Below are 19,508 nucleotides of genomic sequence, written 5' to 3'. Positions count from 1 at the left end.
CGTTTTTCCCAGCCACATCTCCACCCGGAGGCTTGGAAAGGAGGGACGCAGGATTGCCTCTGTATGTGTACACTGTTAGGACAAGCACGATTATTATGTGGTATTACGATAGCGGGGTGCTTAAAAGCATCCAGAAAATATTGATACAAAGTTTTTCTGACACTTACTCCACAATGTATCTGCCATGGCAGTGTTTTTCCAATTTGTCACATCAAAGAGAAGGTCACTCGGCATGGTTGGAAGGTAGCTTGCCTGGTAAACAAACCACAGTTGGACACCTTTACTACAGCACTGGGGCAGAGCGGAAGGAAGGGCTTGTGGATAGAGCGTTGGATGGGGATTTGGGAGATACAGGTTTGGTTCCTGGCACCTTCCAGACACACAGTGACTAAGCGCAGAACCAGCACCAAGCACTGCACAGACACACAGTGACCGAGATCAGGGCCCCATCGCACCAGGCAGTGCACAGACACACAGCGACTGAGACCAAGGCCCTGTTGTGCCCGGCACTGCACAGACGTATCACAAGACAATCCCTGCCCCAACGAGGTACAGTATAAATAGACAAGAGGTGGGAGGAGAAACTAAAAAGGAGAAAGGTTCAGTGACTTGCCCAAGTCATCCAGGGAGTGTGTGGCAGAGAAACCTGAATCTCAGTCCAGTCCCAGAGCCCCTCTGAATGAGTTATAAAGCAAAATGGGCCTGTCAATATGCTCAGCCTCCAAAGCAGGCTGCCAGCTAGGCCAGATCAATTCTCACAAGAGTTGTGTCTTATTTATCTTTGATGTGCCATACCCCTCTGTGCAACTCTGTGCAATTATGGGCTATTTATGCTACACCGACCCATCTTTCTGACCATCCAGCCCGGCCTCCTGCATATCACAGTCCAGAGAATCTCACCCAGCGATTCCTGCACCCAGCCCAATAACTTGTGGAAACTTTGATTTCTCTTTTGATTTCAACAGGAAAATCTAACTTTATCAGCTGACATTAAGATAACGAGCCACTGCAAACCGACACGCACAGATGGACAGACAGCCAGGCGGATCATTCAGGGCTCCAAACAATGGTAATTGAGTGAGATTCTCTGGCCTGGGTTATGCAGGGGGTTATAATGGTTCTTCCTGGCCTTAAATTCTTTCGGTGCTATTTCCCTGGAGCCCCCAGAACCTCAGGCAGGTGCTGTCGTGCACATATCCCCAGCATTCGTCACTGTAGAAAGGGGGAAATGCAAATAGTGACTTTGGGGGGTTTTGGAACAGAAAATCCAAAGTCTCTGGTTAGCGACTGAGTTAACAGAACGGGGCGAGACCCAGAAGCAAAGTGCAGGTGGGATGTGGTACGATGGCCATGATTTTGGATGATTTAAAATATATCTGTATTTACAGGCACAGATCTTAAGTTCCTCCCACACCCAAAAGCTGCTGTCCCTGTCACTGCAGACAGAAATGGTCCCCGGCCGGTGCTAGGTTAAGGGTTCATGGCATAAAGGGGATTAGGTCAGTGGCTCTACAGAGCTGCTGGGGGTGAGGAGGAATACAATGGCTCTTTGCTTTGGACTCACCTTGACAGCGCTGGGCTGGAAGCAGATGGATTTGAATAGCTCGGTGAGTGGGTGCTGGGACAAGGTCAGCGTGACAGCAGTATGCAGCACCACTTCCAGCAGGGCTGCGTTCTCCTGGCTGCTCACGTCACTCATGATCTTTTCCAATTTGTTTTCCACGGATTCTTCTGAGGGCAGCGATGCCTGTAGGAGCCTCTCCATGTGCTTTGTGATGGCCTAAATGACAATCAGATAAAACCGAGAGGGTTTTAATGGGCTCCACTTTGCACGTGTCACTCCAGAGGGTCACACCAATCTCTGTTGTGTTTCATAATCAGGGTGAAATTCACCCTGTGCAGAGGAGCCAGCAGAAGACCAAGGTGATCACTCAGTGCATAGAAGCTTGCAAAGAGATCTGCTTTGTTCTGTGTCTGGTTCCAACTGGCTGCAATAACAAGAGATTCACAGCACCTCACCTGACTGACTGTCTGGGAAGCTCAGACCATAAAGGCACATTCCCTATAATTACAGTCGGCACCAGTTCAGTCCCACTAAGTCCCTTTGCTCACAAGAGCAAACTATCCCACTGCATAGGAAAGACAGGAAGTGTGGCAAGAGACCACCCTGGCTTAACCAGGAGATCTTCAATGATCTAAAAATCAAATAAGAGTCCTACAAAAAGTGGAAACTAGGTCAAATTACAAAGGATGAAAATAAACAAACAACACAAGTCTGTAGGGACAAAATTAGAAAGGCCAAGGCACAAAACGAGATCAAACTAGCTAGAGACATAAAGGGTAACAAGAAAACATTCTACAAATATGTTAGAAGCAAGAGGAAGACCAAGGTCGGGGTAGGCCCGTTACTCAGTGGAGTGGGGGAGGGAGGAAATAACAGAAAATGTGGAAATGGCAGAGGTGTTTAATGACTTCTTTGTTTCTGTTTTCACCAAGAAGGTTGGCGGTGATTGGACGTCTAATGTAGTGAATGCCAGTGAAAATGAGGTAGGATCAGAAGAGGCTAAAATAGCGAAAGAACAAGTTAAAAATTACTTGGACAAATTAGATGTCTTCAAGTCACCAGGGCCTGATGAAATGTGTCCTAGAATACTCAAGGAGCTGACTGAGGCGATATCTGAGCCATTAGCGACTATCTTCGAAAAGTCATGGAAGACGGGAGAGATTCCAGAAGACTGGAAAAGGGCAATTATAGTGCCCATCTATAAAAAGGGAAGTAAGGACAACCTGGGGAATTACAGACCAGGCAGCTTAACTTCTGTACCTGGAAAGATAATGGAGCAAATAATTAAGCAATCAATTTGCAAACATCTAGAAAATAATAAGGTGATTAGTAACAGTCAGCATGGATTTGTCAAAAACAAATTGTGTCAAACCAACCTGATAGCTTTCTTTGACAGGGTAACAAGCCTTGTGGATGGGGGGAAGCGGTAGATGTGGTATATCTTTACTTTTGATACTGTCTTGCATGACCTTCCCATAAACAAACTAGGGAAATGCAACCTAGGTGGATGGGTACAAAACGAGTTGGAAAACCGTTCCCAGACAGTAATCATCAGTGGTTCACTGTCATGCTGGAAGGGCATAACGAGTGGGGTCCTGCAGGGATCAGTTCTGGGTCCAGTTCTGTTCAATATCTTCATCAATTATTTAGATAATGGTATAGAGAGTACATGTTAGGATACAGATATTCAGGCCTGCCTGCAAAGGCCTATACTTTATGAATTTAGGTGTATTCTTATTACTTAGCTAGAGGTATAAAAGAAAGAATTAAAATTACTGGCTGCCAGTGTAAGGGCCTTCTCTTACTGTGACAGTCTGAGGCCCTGTTCTTAGGCTAAGGCCTTTGGCTAAGCAGCAGAGGCAGCCATAAGCTGGGAAGTGTATAGTCACATCCTTACATTCCAAACTAGTCACACTGAAATAAGATGCTATTGGGAATACAGTCCTGTCCTGATAATGCCTATCACCTCCAGAGAAAGGGAAGAGCCTAGAAGATGTAAAAGAAAACTTAATCTGATAGCATCCTGTATGGCAAGAACTCACTTATCAATAGCTGGGGTGTGAAATCCTCATTTCTTTGTTGTTCTATCACTGTAGTCCCTATTTCCCTATTGTTTGTCTGTATAATCTCTGTCTGGAAATAAGACCCCTAACAGTACACTTATAAAGTTTGTGGATGATACCAAACTGGGAGGGTTTGCAAGTGCTTTGGAGGACAGGATTAAAATTCAAAATGATCTGGACAAACTGGAGAAATGGTCTGAAGTAAATAGGATGAAATTCAATAAGGACAAATGCAGAGTACTCCACTTAGGAAGGAACAATCAGTTGCACATATACAGAATGGGACATGTCTAGCCAGGAAGGAGTACTGCAGGAAGGGATCTGGGGGTCATAGTGGATCACAAGCTAAATATGAGTCAACAGTGTCACACAAAAGAGCAGACATCATTTTGGGATGTATTAGCAGGAGTGTTGTAAGCAACACGAGAAGTAATTCTTCCACTCTACTCCACGCTGATTAGGTCTCAACTGGAGTACTGTGTCCAGTTCTGGGCGGCACATTTCAGGAAGGATGTGGACAAATTAGAGAGAGTCCAGAGGAGAGCAACAAAAATGATTAAAAGTCTGGAAAACATGACCTATGAGAGAAGATTGAAAAAATTGGGTTTGTTTAGTCTGGAGAAGAGAAGACTGAGAGGGGACATGATAACAATTTTCAAGTACAGTAACTCCTTGCTTAACATTGTAGTTATGTTCCTGAAAAATGTGACTAAGTGAAACGATGTTAAGCGAATCCAATTTTCCCCTGAGAATTAATGTAAATGGGGGGTTAGGTTCCAGGGAATTTTTTTTCACCAGACAAAAAACTATATATATAGTTTTAAACAAACAATTTAATACTGGTACACAGCAATGATGATTGTGAAGCTTGGTTGAGATGGTGAAGTCAGAGGGTGGAAGAGGGTGGGATATTTCCCAGGGAATGCCTTACTGCTAAATGATGAACTAGCAATCAGCTGAGCCCTCAAGGGTTAACCCATTGTTGTTAATGTAGCCTCACACTCTATAAGGCAGCATGAATGGAGGGAGGGGAGACAGCATGGCAGACAAAGGGTATGTCTACAATACGAGATTATTCCGATTTTACATAAACCGGTTTTGTAAAACAAATTGTATAAAATCGAGTGCACGCGGCCACACTAAGCACATTAATTCGGCGGTGTGCATCCATGTACCGAGGCTAGTGTCGATTTCCGGAGCGTTGCACTGTGGGTAGCTATCCCGTAGCTATCCCATAGTTCCCGCAGTCTCCTCTGCCCATTGGAATTCTGGGTTGAGATCCCAATGCAAAAACAGTGTTGCGGGTGATTCTGGGTAAATGTCATCACTCAATCCTTCTTCCGGGAAAGCAATGGCAGACAATCATTTCGCGCCCTTTTCCCCTGGATTGCCGTGGCAGACGCCATAGCATGGCAACCATGGAGCCCGTTTAGCCTTTTGTCACTGTCACCGTATGTATACTGGATGCTGCTGACAGACGCGGTACTGCACTGCTACGCAGCAGCATTCATTTGCCTTTGCAAGATAGCAGAGATGGTTACCAGTCATATTGTACTGTCTACCATGCCATTGTAAATTGGCGATGAGATGACGGTTATCAGTCGTTCTGTACCGTCTGCTGCTATCATGGGTGCTCCTGGCTGGCCTCGCTGAGGTTGGCCGGGGGCGCATAGGCAAAAATGGGAATGACCCCCTGGGTCATTCCCTTCCTATGTTTTGTCTAAAAATAGAGTCAGTCCTGCCTAGAATATGGGGCAAGTGTACTAGAGAACCAGAGAGCACAGCCGCTCCGTGTCAGAGCCCCAGAGATCCTGCAGAAATGATGAGCTGCATGCCATTCTAGGGGGTGCCCCTGCAACAACCCCACCCGTTGCTTCCCTCCTCCCCCAACCCCCCTGGGCTACTGTGGCAGTGTCCCCCCATTTGTGTGATGAAGTAATAAAGAATGCAGGAATAAGAAACAGTGACTTTTTAGTGAGATAAAATGAGGGGGAGGAAGCCTCCAGCTGCTATGATAGTCCAGCCAGTACAGAATCTTTTCTTTAGACATGACGGGGGGGTAGGGGGGGGCGGGGCTGATAGAGCTCAGCCCTCAGTTGCTATGATGAGGACGGTTACAAGCCGTTCTGCACCATCCGCTGGGAATGACCAGGAGTCATTCCTATTTTTACCCAGGTGCCCCTGGTCGACCTCACCGAGGCCAGCCAGGAGCACTCACGGGCTGATGACGAGGACGGATACCAGTCCTACTGCACTGTACCATCTGCCACCAGGGAGAGGAGAGGAGAGGACGCTGCTGTTTAACGCTCCAGCACCCCATCTACCAGCAGCATACAGTAGACATAGGGTGACATTGAAAAAAGGAGAGAAACGATTTTTTTCCCTTTTCTTTCGGGGGTGGGGGGAAGGGTGTAAATTGACGACATACACCCTGAAACACCCGGGAAAATGTTTTTGACCCTTCAGGCACTTGGAGCCCATCCAAGAATGCAAATGCTTTTCAGAGACTGCGGGGACTGTGGGATAGCTGGAGTCCTCAGTACCCCCTCCCTCCCTCCATGAGCGTCCATTTGATTCTTTGGCTTTCCATTACGCTTCTCACGCAACACTGTGCTGAGTCCCTGCTGTGGCCTCTGTCTGGAGATTTTTTCAAATGCTTTGGCATTTCGTCTTCTGTAACGGAGCTGTGATACAACAGATTTGCCTCCCCATACAGCGATCAGATCCAGTATCTCCCGTACGGTCCACGCTGGAGCTCTTTTTGGATTTGGGACTGCATTGCCACCCGTGCTGATCACAGCTCCACGCTGGGCAAACAGGAAATGAAATTCAAAAGTTTGCGGGGCTTTTCCTGTCTACCTGGCCAGTGCATCCGAGTTCAGATTGCTGTCCAGAGCCGTCACAATGGTGCACTGTGGGATACCGCCCGGAGGCCAATACCGTTGATTTGCAGCCACACTAACCCTAATCCGATATGGTAATACCAATTTCAGCGCTACTCCTCTCGTCGGGGAGGAGTACAGAAACCGGTTTAAAGAGCCCTTTATATCGATATAAAGGGCCTCGTTGTGTGGACGTGTGCAGCGTTAAATCGGTTTAACGCTGCTAAAATCGGTTTAAACGCGTAGTGTAGACCAGGCCAGAGACACACACCCTGTGTGAGAGAGAAATGCGCATTGCCCCTTTAAGTGTGCTGACTCCACTCTAAGTACACTGCCTTTTTAAGTAGATCAGCAAGTTGAGACAGAAGCTACTGCCAGGAAGCTCCCTCTGTCCTGAGCCCTGTCGTGTCATTCCCCGCTCCCCCACCCCTCGCTCTATGGAAATGGGGTAAGCGGGGTGCAGGAGCAGGGAGACACCCTGACATTAGCCCCCCCCCCTCCACTGCACAGCAAACAGGAGGCTCCAGGAAGCAGCTCCAAGGCAGAGGGCAGGAGCAGCACATGGCAGTGGGGGGAGGGACAGCTGAACTGCCAGCAATTAATAGCCTAGTGGGCGGCTGCCGCATAGGGAGCTGATAGGGGGGCTACCGGTCCATCCTGGTTCCAAGCCCCCACCAGCTCACTCCAACGGGCTGCTCTTTCTGCAAGCAGTGGACAAAGCAGGTGGCTGCCAAACAATGTTATAAAGGAGCACTGCGCAACTTTAAATGATCATGTTCCCTAACCGATCAGCAATGTAACAACGTGAACTGGGACGACTTTAAGTGAGGAGTTACTGTATGTAAAGGGCTGTTACAAGGAGGAGGAAGAAAATTTTTTTTTCTTAATCTCTGAGGACAGGACAAGAAGCAATGGGGCTTCAACTGCAGCAAGGGAGGTTTAGGTTGGACATTAGGGAAAACTTCCTAACTGTCAGGGTGGTGAAGCACTGGAATAATTTGCCTAGGGAGGTTGTGGAATCTCCGTCATTTGAGATTTTTAAGAGCAGGTTAGACAAACACCTGTTAGGGATGGTCTAGATAATACTTAGCCCTGCCAGGAGTGCAGGGGACTGGACTAGATGACCTCTCAAGGTCCCTTCCAGTCCTATGATTCAGGTCCTATGTGGCAGATCCTCAGCTGGTGTAAATTGTGCCGGCTCTCTGCACAGGGGTGAATTTCACTCGTTCAGAATCACAAACCAAACAGTGTTCCATTAAAACAGAAAACAGACACTCACTGTTATTTGCTTGGCTTCTTCAGAGTCTGTGTTTTTAATGTGGACTCTTGCTCTGTCTAGAGTCACAAGCATCAATGGTGTATTGGAGCTGATTTTTATGTCCTATGGAAATAAATACGTTTGTTATAAAGAAGCTGTTTATATATTATTTAAGGCACATCATTTTATAGCAAGAGGCTGCTAAAGAACCCTACCAGACCAGTTACATTTGAAGGTTAATCAAAATGTTTGTCATGTATTTTATTATTATTTTTATTTTATTTATTGGTTTTATTATTTGTATTATGGCAGTGTCTAGAAGCCATGATTTTGATTGGGGCCCACAGTGCCAGGCACTGCACAGACACACAGTGACTGACATCAGTGCCCCATAGCAATGTAGTTGTACCAACCAAATCCACCATTTAGATACTGCTATATCAACGAGCAGGAGAGCCTTTCCTGCAGATGTAGCTTCCGCCTGTAGGGGAGGTGGATTAACTACATGGATGGGAGAGCTCTCTCCTATCAGCGTAGAGCAGGGATCTCAAACTCAAAACACCATGAGAGCCACAAGAGGACTACTACATTGGGCTGAGGGCCCCATCACTGACACCTTTTCATACAACGATACAAAAGTATAGTCAAAAATGAAAAAAATGAAGAGTAATATAATATGCTATTAAAGTCAATGTATTAACTTTTTAAAAACTATAATGCGAAGAAGGGTTTTAATAAAATATAAATACTCAGTAATGCACCTCACTCAAATGACAAAACACGCATTTACTTTTAGAATTACTTTGGTTAAAGCCCCACCTCTGCCCCGGCCCCTCCCCACTCCACCACTTCTATGAGGCCCCGCCCCTGCCCTGCCTCTTCCCACCTCTTCCCCGCCTCTATTCCAACCCCTTCCCCAAATCGCCGCCCCGGCCCCACCTCTTCTCCACCTCCTCCCCTGAGTGCACCGCATCCCCGCTCCTCTCCCCTCCCTCCTGGAAAGTCCTAAGCGCCGCCAAACAGCTGTTTGGCTGTGGGAAGCGCTGGGAGGTAGTTGGAGGAGCAGGGACACAGCGCGCTTGGGGAGGGGGAGGAGAGGAATGAGGGGAGCTTGGCTGCCGGTGGAGTCGGTGCCCATGGTGGGCCATAGGAAGTAACTCCGTGGGCCGCATGTGGCCAAGTGTTTGAGACCCCTGGCGTAGAGCATCTTCATTAAAGCACTACAGCAGGGCAGCTGCGCCAGTGCAGTGTTTTAAGTGTAAACCTGCCCACAGTAACTAAGATCAGAGCCCCATTGTGCAAGGCGCTGCACAGATATGTACTGAGAGACAGTCCCTGCCACAAAGAGCTCTCAATCTAAATACCAAAATCATTTTGAAAGTAAAACACAAAAGCACAAAGGTCGTGTTTTACCAATTCTGTGGTTTAGAGCAGTTTTTTGGTTATCAAAAAGAACAAAATTGCTTTCAGGTCAATAAGGGTCTCCTGAATTAACTATCCCATAGAAAGGAGATGCAAATTATTCATACAGTTTCTGTAAACATAAAATTCTGTTGCCTTTGGAAGCCGCTTACCTGTGAAGTCTCAATCCCTCTGAGTAAAATCCATGGCTCTCGCCGAAGAATCTTCTGCATTATGTTCATCCCATAGAAATTACGAAGATTTCTAATAAGGAATATTTGAGGCCAAGGTGTTTGGGCCTTTTCAACCAGATTTTTCATGGAATTCACAAGTTGGGACTGTTTCTCTGCAGTTTCAGCACTGGTCCATGTTTTCTGGTCTGCAGCTGCCAAGCAGAGTTCAGTATTAGCCCCAAACAAATGCAATATTGCTGCCTAGCTTCACAACTGTTCAAACCTCATACGCAATGAAATCCCTGTGGTAATGTTACCATAGTATTTTAGATAATAGGTGAAAAAAGGAGAAAGTCAAGAAAGATCCCATGTAAATAGATACACTGCATCTGAACCAGAAGGAACAGTCCTTCCATTAACTCATCTGAAGTGAAGATTTACAGCTATAAAATGCAATACTACTGCCAGTGGAAAATTGCTTCATGGATAAAATTCATCCTGTAGGAGTAAATGATGCCACCATTAATTTTGTGGCAACAGTGAGTTTGGTCTGGTAGAGCCTACAGCATTCAAAGAGGTCAGCCACTTTTATAGAGTCACCGATTTTAAGGTCAAAAGGCCCCATTGTGTCCACCCAGTCCAGTCTCCTACATAATCTTGTAAATCAAGATTGAATGTTTTTCTAAAAGTTCTGCTCCAGGAATTATTTGGGGGAAGTTCTCTGGCCTGTGCTATACAGAGGTCAGGCTAGATGATCACAATAATCCCCTTCTGATCTGGTAATCTCTGAATAACCCAGGCCAGAGAATCTGCCCTGGTGATTCCTGCATCTGGCCCAATAACTGCTGGCTGAGCTAGAGCGGAGCTTTGAGAAAGAGACATCTACTCTAACTTAAATACTCTAAAAACTCATTTAAAGAAGCTTTTACCCTGTCTCTTTTAATTTGGTGACCTCATACCAAGTGAAATTGAGGGGAAAGATCATTTCACTAAAATCAGCTGGCTAAATGTGCTGGGACATTTGTTTCTGTAGGGACCACACTTTTTTCTTCTTGCCCTTTAAAGTTGTATTTTTCAGTAACGATAAGAACTGGTTGGAAATAGAATTTCTGTTCTGTGGAAAATTGTGATATTTCTAAATTTGTTTTGTCCCAAATCATGAGGAAAAGTCAAAATCTTGAAATGTTTCATGTAATAAAATATTCCGATTCAGAAAGATCTGTAAGCAGAGTCTGAATGAGCTCTCCCCTGACATCTAGTGGTGAGCTGGGGGAGAAGACGTCAGGAGCCGACCTAGTTTGCACAGACACGCCCACTCTGCCTAGATGTGCAGCATGGTGGAGCCGCTTTGCACAAATGATCACTTTTAGCTGGTGTTGGACTGCAAGTCCCTTTGGTATTGGGTGCAGGAGTGATAAAGTTTTATTATCCTTGATGTGTGAACAGAGGGCAGCAGATCTGAGCTTGGCATAACCTGCCTGAGAGGCTCAACCTCAACTGAACTCCACTCGCTAAGCAGGGGGTGGGAGCGCTGGAGCCCAGTGGAGAGGTGAGAGGGTGAGGACAGGTGTCTGTGCATGGTGGTGTGGGCTCTGCCGAAGAGTTCTAGACACCGTTTGTCCTTCCCCCCTCCACTGTTTAATGACAGAACTGATTAAGATTCAGCTGAGAGTTTTGTTTTGGATCATTAGAGCTGGAATCACCGATAACCAGGTCCAAGCATCAGAGCTGCTATGGGACAGCGTCTCTGGTAAAAGTGGCTGCCCTGCCTGCACTAGCAATGAGGCTCCCCCAGTAACAGCTGAAATCACTGAGAGCTGCGTTAAGTGGTGGGACCTCAATACATTCCAGAGGCTGCAGTGGAGGTCAGTGGTGGGGTGAGTGATGTCAGAGCAGCTGACACAGGAGTGAGCGGCTGCCAGAGCGACCGACAGCGGAGTGAGCTGGTGGAGCAAGTGGCCAATAAAGTGGCTGACGGCACAGCGAGCAGTGGTGGAGTCAGTGGCCAATGGTGGAGCGACAGCTGAGGCATTGCTGGATGTCTGCACCCTCTGGATGGGAGGTGAACTCACACCGATGCACCTTTGAACTCTGGGTCTTCACTGACCAAGGATAACAACTGTGAGTGGGGTGCGGTGGAGGGACAGGGGACTGGTGTGTTAAAGGGACATTTGTTTGTCAGACTTTCACACCACAAGGTGAGAGACTGAGGAAAAGGACACTCCCCCGTGTACTCTGGTGTGGGTGTTTTGTTCAAGGCCATCTGTTTTTGAATCCTTACCCATCCTGGCTAATAGCCATTTATGGACTTAACCACCATGAATTTACAGGGGCGGCTCTAGACATTTCGCTGCCCCAAGCACGGCGTCATGCCGCAGGAGGTCCACCAAAGCCGTGGGACCAGCGGCCCTCCCGGCAACCGGCAGAGCGCCCCCCGTGGCATGCCGCCCCAAGCACGCGCTTGGTGTGCTGGGGCCTGGAGCTGCCTATGTGAATTTATCCAGTTCTCTTTTAAACCCTGTTATAGTCCTAGCCTCCACAACCTCCTCAGGTAAGGAGTTCCACAAGTTGACTGTGTGCTGCGTGAAGAACTTCCTTTTATTTGTTTTAAACCTGCTGCCTATTAATTTCATTTGGTGACCCCTAGTTCTTGTATTATGGGAATAAGTAAATAACTTTTCCTTATCCACTTTCTCCACATTACTCATGATTTTATATACCTCTATCATATCCCCCCTTAATCTCCTCTTTTCCAAGCTGAAGAGTCCTAGCTGCCTTAATCTCTCCTCATATGGGACCCGTTCCAAACCCCTAATCATTTTAGTTGCCCTTTTCTGAACCTTTTCTAGTGCCAGTATATCTTTTTTGAGGTGAGGAGACCACATCTGTACACATGGATTTATATAAGGGCAATAATATATTCTCAGTCTTATTCTCTATCCCCTTTTTAATGATTCCTAACATCCTGTTTGCTTTTTTGACTGCTGCTGCACACTGTGTGGACATCTTCAGAGAACTATCCACAATGACTCCAAGATCTTTTTCCTGACTCGTTGTAGCTAAATTAGCTCCCATCATATTGTATGTATAGTTGGGGTTATATTTTCCAATGTGCATTACTTTACATTTATCCATATTAAATTTCATTTGCCATACAAACATAATCCTTAAAGCAAACAACATCCATGGAGCTGTATTGTTCTCTAACCAATCTCTCCTGATGTCCAGCACGACTGGAAAACAGTTAGAAACTCCACTCACCACTTGGCAGCTCTCTGCCAAGCACAGCTGCAACGTTACTGATGGCGAGTCGGAGCTTAGCAATGAACTGCAGGTTTTCAATGCTGGTGACGGTGGCAGAGCTGGGAGCAGACAGATCTGCAGTGCAGAGCAAGTTCTCCGAATTCTGGCTGGCGTCTTCTTGAAAGGAGGAATACATAAAATCCTGTTCAAGAGAGAATTTTAAAAAATGTACAGTGGTGAACAGACAGTACCTCTGTGTGAAGGGGATGCAGTTGGTTGGGCAGGTTTTTATTTAGTGACTCAACTTTTCCCTTCTCCCCACACCACACAGCAGACGTTAACTTAAAAGGCTACAAATACGAAAAATTGTTCTAGTCATTTTGAAACAGAGCCACTGATTAAAAATAAAAAATAACAGCCTGGGGGTAAGAGCTCCTGTCTCTCTCCCCCGTCCACTTCTCTCCACTTTGGTTTCTAAACCCCCCCCCCCCACACACCTTCTGCCCTCTCTGCTCCTTCCTTTCTTCCTGCTTCCCAGCGTCTATGAGCCTACAAGTACATTTTTCAAAAGTGCCAAAGTGATTCAGGTGCTGAATGTCACTGAACATGTATGGGACTTAGACTCCTAAGTGACTTGGGCACTGCTGAAAATTTCCCCCTAAGTCTCATTGAAAGTCAGTGAGATTTAGGCTCCTAAGTTCCAAAGTTATTTCTGAAAAAGGGAAAACTGGCCATTACTTGTTTGTTTCTCCTTTTCTGGGTGCCCAATGTGAGATACCTGGGTCTGACTTGTAGAAGTACTGAGCACTCACAGCTGCAACTGAGGTCAACAGGAGCTGTGCTATGAACACATAAAATGCTATAAAAATGCTAAGTACTCTGCTTGTCAGGCCCTGGGGATCTCAAATTGGGCACCCAAAATTAGTGGAGACTTCTGGCAATTTGGCCTTAATCTTTCTGTGTCTCAGTTTGACAGCTGTAAAATGGGCATAATATCACCTAATCTCACAGGGGTGTAGTGAACACTAATCTTGTGAAGATCAATTCATTAATGTTTGTGAAGCTCTGATACTATAGTGAGAGCATCACAGTAGTAGTAATTCTGTATTCAGAGCAGGGTCTGGATGGTGTGCAGAGAATAAGCTGGGGCTACATAAGTTTGCACAGCACCTAATAGAGTGGGATCATGGTCCATGACTAGTACTCCTAGGCACTACAATAATACAAATACATTAATAATAATAAGAAAAATATTCATACACTGAATGAGGCAGAGATTCTGTGGAGAAAATAGTATGTGATTATGTATAGTATGTGATTATTGCAGACTGTATCGTTATGCATATACCAGAGAAGAAGTGAAGATTGCACAGGTAACCTTAATTTTAGCATTTCCTAACACTGGAGTAACTTGACTTTGCAACCTTAACTGCTCTTTTAACAGTTATTATGGGTGTAATAAAATGTCTACATTTATCCACAGACTCTTCACGGGACTCACTTCAAAGCAGCACACTACCATGAAATAGAAATCATCACGACTGCTTTGATTTAATGATAATACTTCCTCCATCCTGGAGAGATAGCCTTCCAGGTGTTCCTTCACATCGTCTAGTCTAGGAGGAAATGGACATAAGTTATAAAAACTGAATATACCCAACACGGATCTGAGAGTGAAATATAGTTAATATGGCTGTGAGGAAGCACTGGAACTAACCTGCATCGGAGCAGCATTTTCAAAAGGGAAGACTTGACAGTAGGACTCGGGTCCATGCACTCTTCAAAGGGCGACAAGTCACTCGTTGGTTTGTACACTTAAACCAAAGAGTAGAAAGGATTACTTCTTTTTTTTCTGAGCACGAGACCAGATCCCCAACTGGTGTGAACCAGCCATAGCCACACTGGAGTCAATGGGTCAGATCCCCAACTGGCGTGAACCAGCCATAGCCTCACTGGAGTCAATGGGTCAGATCCCCAGCTGGTGTGAACCAGCCATAGCCACACTGGAGTCAATGGGTCAGATCCCCAGCTGGTGTGAACCAGCCATAGCCACACTGGAGTCAATGGGTCAGATCCCCAGCTGGTGTGAACCAGCCATAGCCACACTGGAGTCAATGGGTCAGATCCCCAGCTGGTGTGAACCAGCCATAGCTACACTGGAGTCAATGGGTCAGATCCCCAGCTGGTGTGAACCAGCCATAGCCACACTGGAGTCAATGGGTCAGATCCCCAGCTGGTGTGAACCAGCCATAGCTACACTGGAGTCAATGGGTCAGATCCCCAGCTGGTGTGAATTGCCCTAAAAGCTCCAACACCAGAAGGCAAATAAAAAGAACCTCATATTTATTGTTTGGGTTTTTCTCTCATGATTTTAAAGTCACTCTCATGAGTTTTGGGGCCTGACTCAGGATATCTGAACAACTGGGATTGGCGGGATTGAGCCGTTCCTGTATTACACACATCACTCACCCTTTCTAATCTCTTGATGTTCTGGGTTAGAAGGTTTGCAGGCCACAAATTTAATAAGTTGTTTGATGATCTCTGCAGATGGAGGGATTTTGTCCCCAAAACAGTAACTACCGACAAACTCCACAAAGAAGGAGTTGCACTTCCTCCTGAATTTGTTGTGACTTGCAACTGCCTCCCTAGGGTGAGAAAAAGATTTTTTTTTAAATGTCACTATTTTAGTATATAAGGTACCAGACAAAATCAGAATGGCTGGAAGCTGAAGCTAAATAAATTGAAACTGGAAAAAAGGCAAAAAATTTAAACAGAGAGAGAGATTAGCCATTGGAACAAGTTACTGAGGGAAGTGGTGGTTTTGCCATCATTTGAAATCTTTAAATCAAGACTGAATACGTTTCTAAAAGATCTGCTATAGCTCAAGCCAAAGTGATGTGCATGATGTAGACATCACAGGTGAGATTCTCTGGCCTCATGGCCCAACAGTCCCTTCTGGCCTTAAAAATCTATGAATCTACAAATCTCTCTGTGCTGAAACATGCACATAGCTCCATTACTCTTGCTAAAGTTAAGAGGACATGATTGTGTACCAAGGGTAGACTTGATCCTGGAAAATCAATAATTTCTGCCCGATATGAATTATTCCACAATCTGGGCAAAACAACTTTATTCACTTGGAGTTAACGTTGCCAGATTCTATCCCTCATTTCAGCCCTTCTCCCAGGAATGTCAGCCCAAAGCCAATCACCAGGTTCTTAGGGAGACAGTCCGCTCTAAACATAAGCCCAAGGCAGACAGCAAATTCTTCTGCTGCTCACACAACTCCCCCTACCCAAAATGCTGCATTACCGCAAAACAACACCACACATTGTCTTCCCTAGAATTGAAACGTGCTCGCATGCTGTGAAAAAGCAGTGTGTGTAACGGCGCTACCTGGTGACAGCTTCCATAATTCCAAGAAAATGTTTAAAAAACCATTTATGGCTCCTAAAAATTTATCTAAAAATAATAACATAAAATCAGAAAAAGCTGGCTGCTAACACTGGAGCCCTGGGCTCAGTCCTCCAACATGTGCTGTAATCAGCGGGTGAAGGTAAGATGGGGAGCACAGAGGAGTCACTTGCAGCTTTCTGAACCTGGGACCAGCTAGTAGCCTTTGGGCCTCCAGCATAGCTTAGGGCTGCCTGTGAATGGACCAGCTGGCTATGATGCTAAGACGGGGTGGGCAAACATTTTGGCCTGAGGGCCACATCTGCGTGTGGAAATTGCATGCAGGACCATGAATGTAGGGCTCGGGCAGGGGGTTGGGGTGCGGGAGGGAGTGCGGGAGGGGGCTCAGGGCATGCGGTTGGGGTGCAGGAGGGGTTTGGCAGGGGGTTGGGGTGCAGGGTGTGGCAGGGGGTTCAGGGCAGGGGATTGGGGTGCAGCAGGGGACTCAGGGCAGGGGGTTGGGGTGCGGGATGCAGGAGGGGTGTGGGCTCTGGCCCAGAACCACTTACCTGGAGCAGCTCTGAAGTGGCAGTGGCGTGCAGTGGGACTAAGGCAGGCTCCCTGCCTGCCCTGGCCCTGCGCCGCTCCCGGAAGTAGCTGGCACCATGTCCCTGTGGCACCTGGAGGAGGGACAGAGGGCTCCGCGTGCTGCCCTCGCCTACTGGTACCTCCCCCGAAGCGCCCATTGGCCGCAGTTCCCTGTTCCGGGCCAATGGGAGCTGCAGCGGGCGGTGCCTGCAGGGAAGGGCAGCGTGTGGAACCATCTGCCTCCCCTCCAGGAGCCGCAGTGCCGGCTGCTTCCGGGAGTGGCGCAGGGCTGGCAATCCTGCAGGCTGGATCCAAGGCCCTGACGGGGCCAGCCCTGCCCCTGCGCTAAGAGATGGATGTTCTGCAGCCAGCCGCCTGTGCCCCATACATAGGCTCTGCATCAGTTGCAAGGCCAGGCTTGGCAAAGTGCTGACTTTTGTTTCTGCTAGAGGGTGCCCCACCCTCACTCCGCCCCCTCCCCAAGGCCATCTCCCCTGAGTGCCTCCCCCCTGCTCCTCTCCGCCCCCAAGGCTCCCCCCACCCGCCATCGCTCGCTCCTCTCTGCCCCCTCCCCAAAGACACCCCCCACCTACCCACCACTCACTCCTCTCTACCCCCACCTCTGAGCACCTCCCGCCTGCTGCTCGCTCCTTTCTTTCACCTCCTGCCTTAAGGGCGAGTGACGAGGAGTGGAGGTGGAGAGGAGCGAGTGGTGGGGACCGCTGAAGCCACAGCCAGCACCGTGGGTTGCTGCCGAACAGCTGATCTGCGGCCAGCCCCGTAGGTTGCTGCCGAACAGCTGATCTGCGGCCAGCCCCGTGGGTTGCTGCCGAACAGCTGATCTGTGGCCAGCCCCGTGGCTTGCTGCTGAACAGCTGATCTGTGGCCAGCCCCGTGGGTTGCTGCCGAACAGCTGATCTGTGGCCAGCCCCGTGGCTTGCTGCTGAACAGCTGATCTGTGGCCAGCCCCGTGGCTTGCTGCCGAACAGCTGATCTGCGGCCAGCCCTGTGGATTGCTGCCGAACAGCTGATCTGCGGCCAGCCCCCTGGGTTGCTGCCGAACAGCTGATCCGTGACCAGCCCTACGGGTGCTACTAAAGAAGCTAATCCGTGGCCAGCCCCATGTGTGCTGCCAAACAGCTGATCTGCAGCCAGCCTTGTGGGGGCTGATCACACTCTATTTTTTTCTGTGGGTGCTTGAGCCCTGGAGAACTCATGGAGTCAGGGGCGGCTCCAGGCCCCAGCACGCCAAGTGCGTGCTTGGGGCGGCATACCACGTGGGGCTCTCTGTCGGTCGCCGGGAGGGCGGCAGGCAGGCAGCCTTCGGCGGCATGCCTGCGGAGGGTCCGCTGGTCCCGTGGCTCCGATGGTCCACCGGAGCTGTGGGACCGGCGTTTGGGGCGGTGAAATGTCTAGAGCCGCCCCTGCGTGGAGTCAGTGCCTATGTGCAGATACCATTTTCAAAAGCATGATTTTTAATGGGACTTAGGTTCCTAAATCCTACAGCCACTTTGGAAAATGCTACTCTACATCAGCTCTATGCGGGGAGATGCATCCGCTTTCAGTCCCTTTGTGCCACTGGCACTTTACAAAGGGGCCAGAGTAGGAAGCAGCACTGAATGCCCACCTTTATATTCTGAAAACTTCATATATTTACAATCCTGGGCCCCCAGTCCTGCAAAGGGATCAGTGTGCGCAGACCCTGCATGCACAAAGTCCCATTAAAGTCATAGTTCATGGACAGACCAATCTTGGCAAATCCTTCAGCAGAACAAGGCGCTATGTGCATTAACAATCTGGGAGAGGGAGTGGCCCATTTTTCTAAGAGCTCACAGCAATGTAGTGGAGGGATGTGGAAGATAAGCAATCATTCTGGCCACGCTGTCGGTAACTGAGATTAGCAGGAATATTATTGCTAAACAAGTCTCCCAAATCCAGGGCTGCCCAGAGGATTCCGGGGGCCCGGGGTCTTCGGCGGCGGGGGGCCCTTCCATTCCGGAACCCGCCGCCGGAGTGCCCCGAAGACCCGCGGCGGGGCCCCCCCCCGCCGCCGAATTACCGCTGAGCCGGACCCGCCGCCGAAGTGCAGCCCGGTCTTCGGCGGTAATTCGGTGGAGGGGGGCCCCCGCCGCGGGTCTTCGGGGCACTTCGGCGGCGGGTCCCGGAACGGAAGGGCCCCCCGCCGCCAAATTACCGCCGAAGACCGGGCTGCAGTTCAGCGGCGGGTCCCTCTCCGTCTTCGGCGGTAATTCGCCAGCGGGGGGTCCTTCCGCCCCGGAGCGGAAGGACCCCCCGCCGGCGAAGATCGGGAACAGAAGAAGCTCCTGCGCCCGGCCCCGCAAGAGTTTTCCGGGCCCCCCGGAGCGAGTGAAGGACCCACTCCAGGGGCCCCGAAAAACTCTGGTGGGGGCCCCTGTGGGGCTCTGGGCCTGGGGCAAATTGCCCCTCTTGCCCCCCCTCTGGGCGGCCCTGCCCAAATCACAGAGTCAGGCGACTGTGCAATACCTGGTGATCTGGGAGGCAGTGGGCACGTAATCCTCAGGGACGCTCTCCTTGCAGATCTTGCACTGCCTGATGTTCCACTCCCAGATACACTGAGTGCAGAAAATGTGACCGCAGGGCAGCTCAGCCGGGTCAGTGATCTCATTCTGGCAGCTTTTGCACTCGTTCACACCCTTCCTGAAAGACACCATGAAAGCAAGATGCAATTCACGGGGTCTGATTCTCCGCTGCCTTGTGCCTTACAGAGTCCATAAATAAATAAATAAATAATAAAGCCTTGCATAGCTGGGCCCAAGCTCCATGGCAATATACATAAGTGTAACGGTCACAGGATGTCTGGCTCCTTTAAATGAAACAGGGCCTGCTCCCCTCTGCCAGAACAGGTGCTTTCAGTTTGGCCAATGAAAAGGCAGAGCAGCACCTGGGGCTATATAGGATCAG

At 48.5% G+C, this 19,508-nt stretch overlaps 1 protein-coding gene across 1 annotated transcript in view; it reads right to left on the bottom strand.

The window, feature by feature from the left end:
* LOC123369112 (E3 ubiquitin-protein ligase RNF213-like) overlaps positions 1-19,508 on the bottom strand; it is a 71,073-nt gene that overhangs the window by 27,946 nt on the left and 23,619 nt on the right. The window contains exons 8-16 of the mRNA XM_045014473.1: positions 19,071-19,244; positions 15,054-15,229; positions 14,302-14,398; positions 14,086-14,200; positions 12,603-12,786; positions 9,342-9,553; positions 7,789-7,890; positions 1,565-1,780; positions 168-252 (exon numbers count right to left, since the gene is read on the bottom strand). Of these exons, the coding sequence (XP_044870408.1) occupies positions 168-252; positions 1,565-1,780; positions 7,789-7,890; positions 9,342-9,553; positions 12,603-12,786; positions 14,086-14,200; positions 14,302-14,398; positions 15,054-15,229; positions 19,071-19,244 (1,361 nt within the window). The remainder of the gene's footprint in view (positions 1-167; positions 253-1,564; positions 1,781-7,788; positions 7,891-9,341; positions 9,554-12,602; positions 12,787-14,085; positions 14,201-14,301; positions 14,399-15,053; positions 15,230-19,070; positions 19,245-19,508) is intronic.

Source organism: Mauremys mutica, chromosome 4, assembly GCF_020497125.1.
Source record: "Mauremys mutica isolate MM-2020 ecotype Southern chromosome 4, ASM2049712v1, whole genome shotgun sequence".
In the NCBI taxonomy this organism is placed as follows: Eukaryota; Metazoa; Chordata; order Testudines; family Geoemydidae; genus Mauremys; species Mauremys mutica.
The sequence above is the reverse complement of the archived record's forward strand: the minus strand, read 5'-3'. Positions and strand labels throughout refer to the sequence as shown.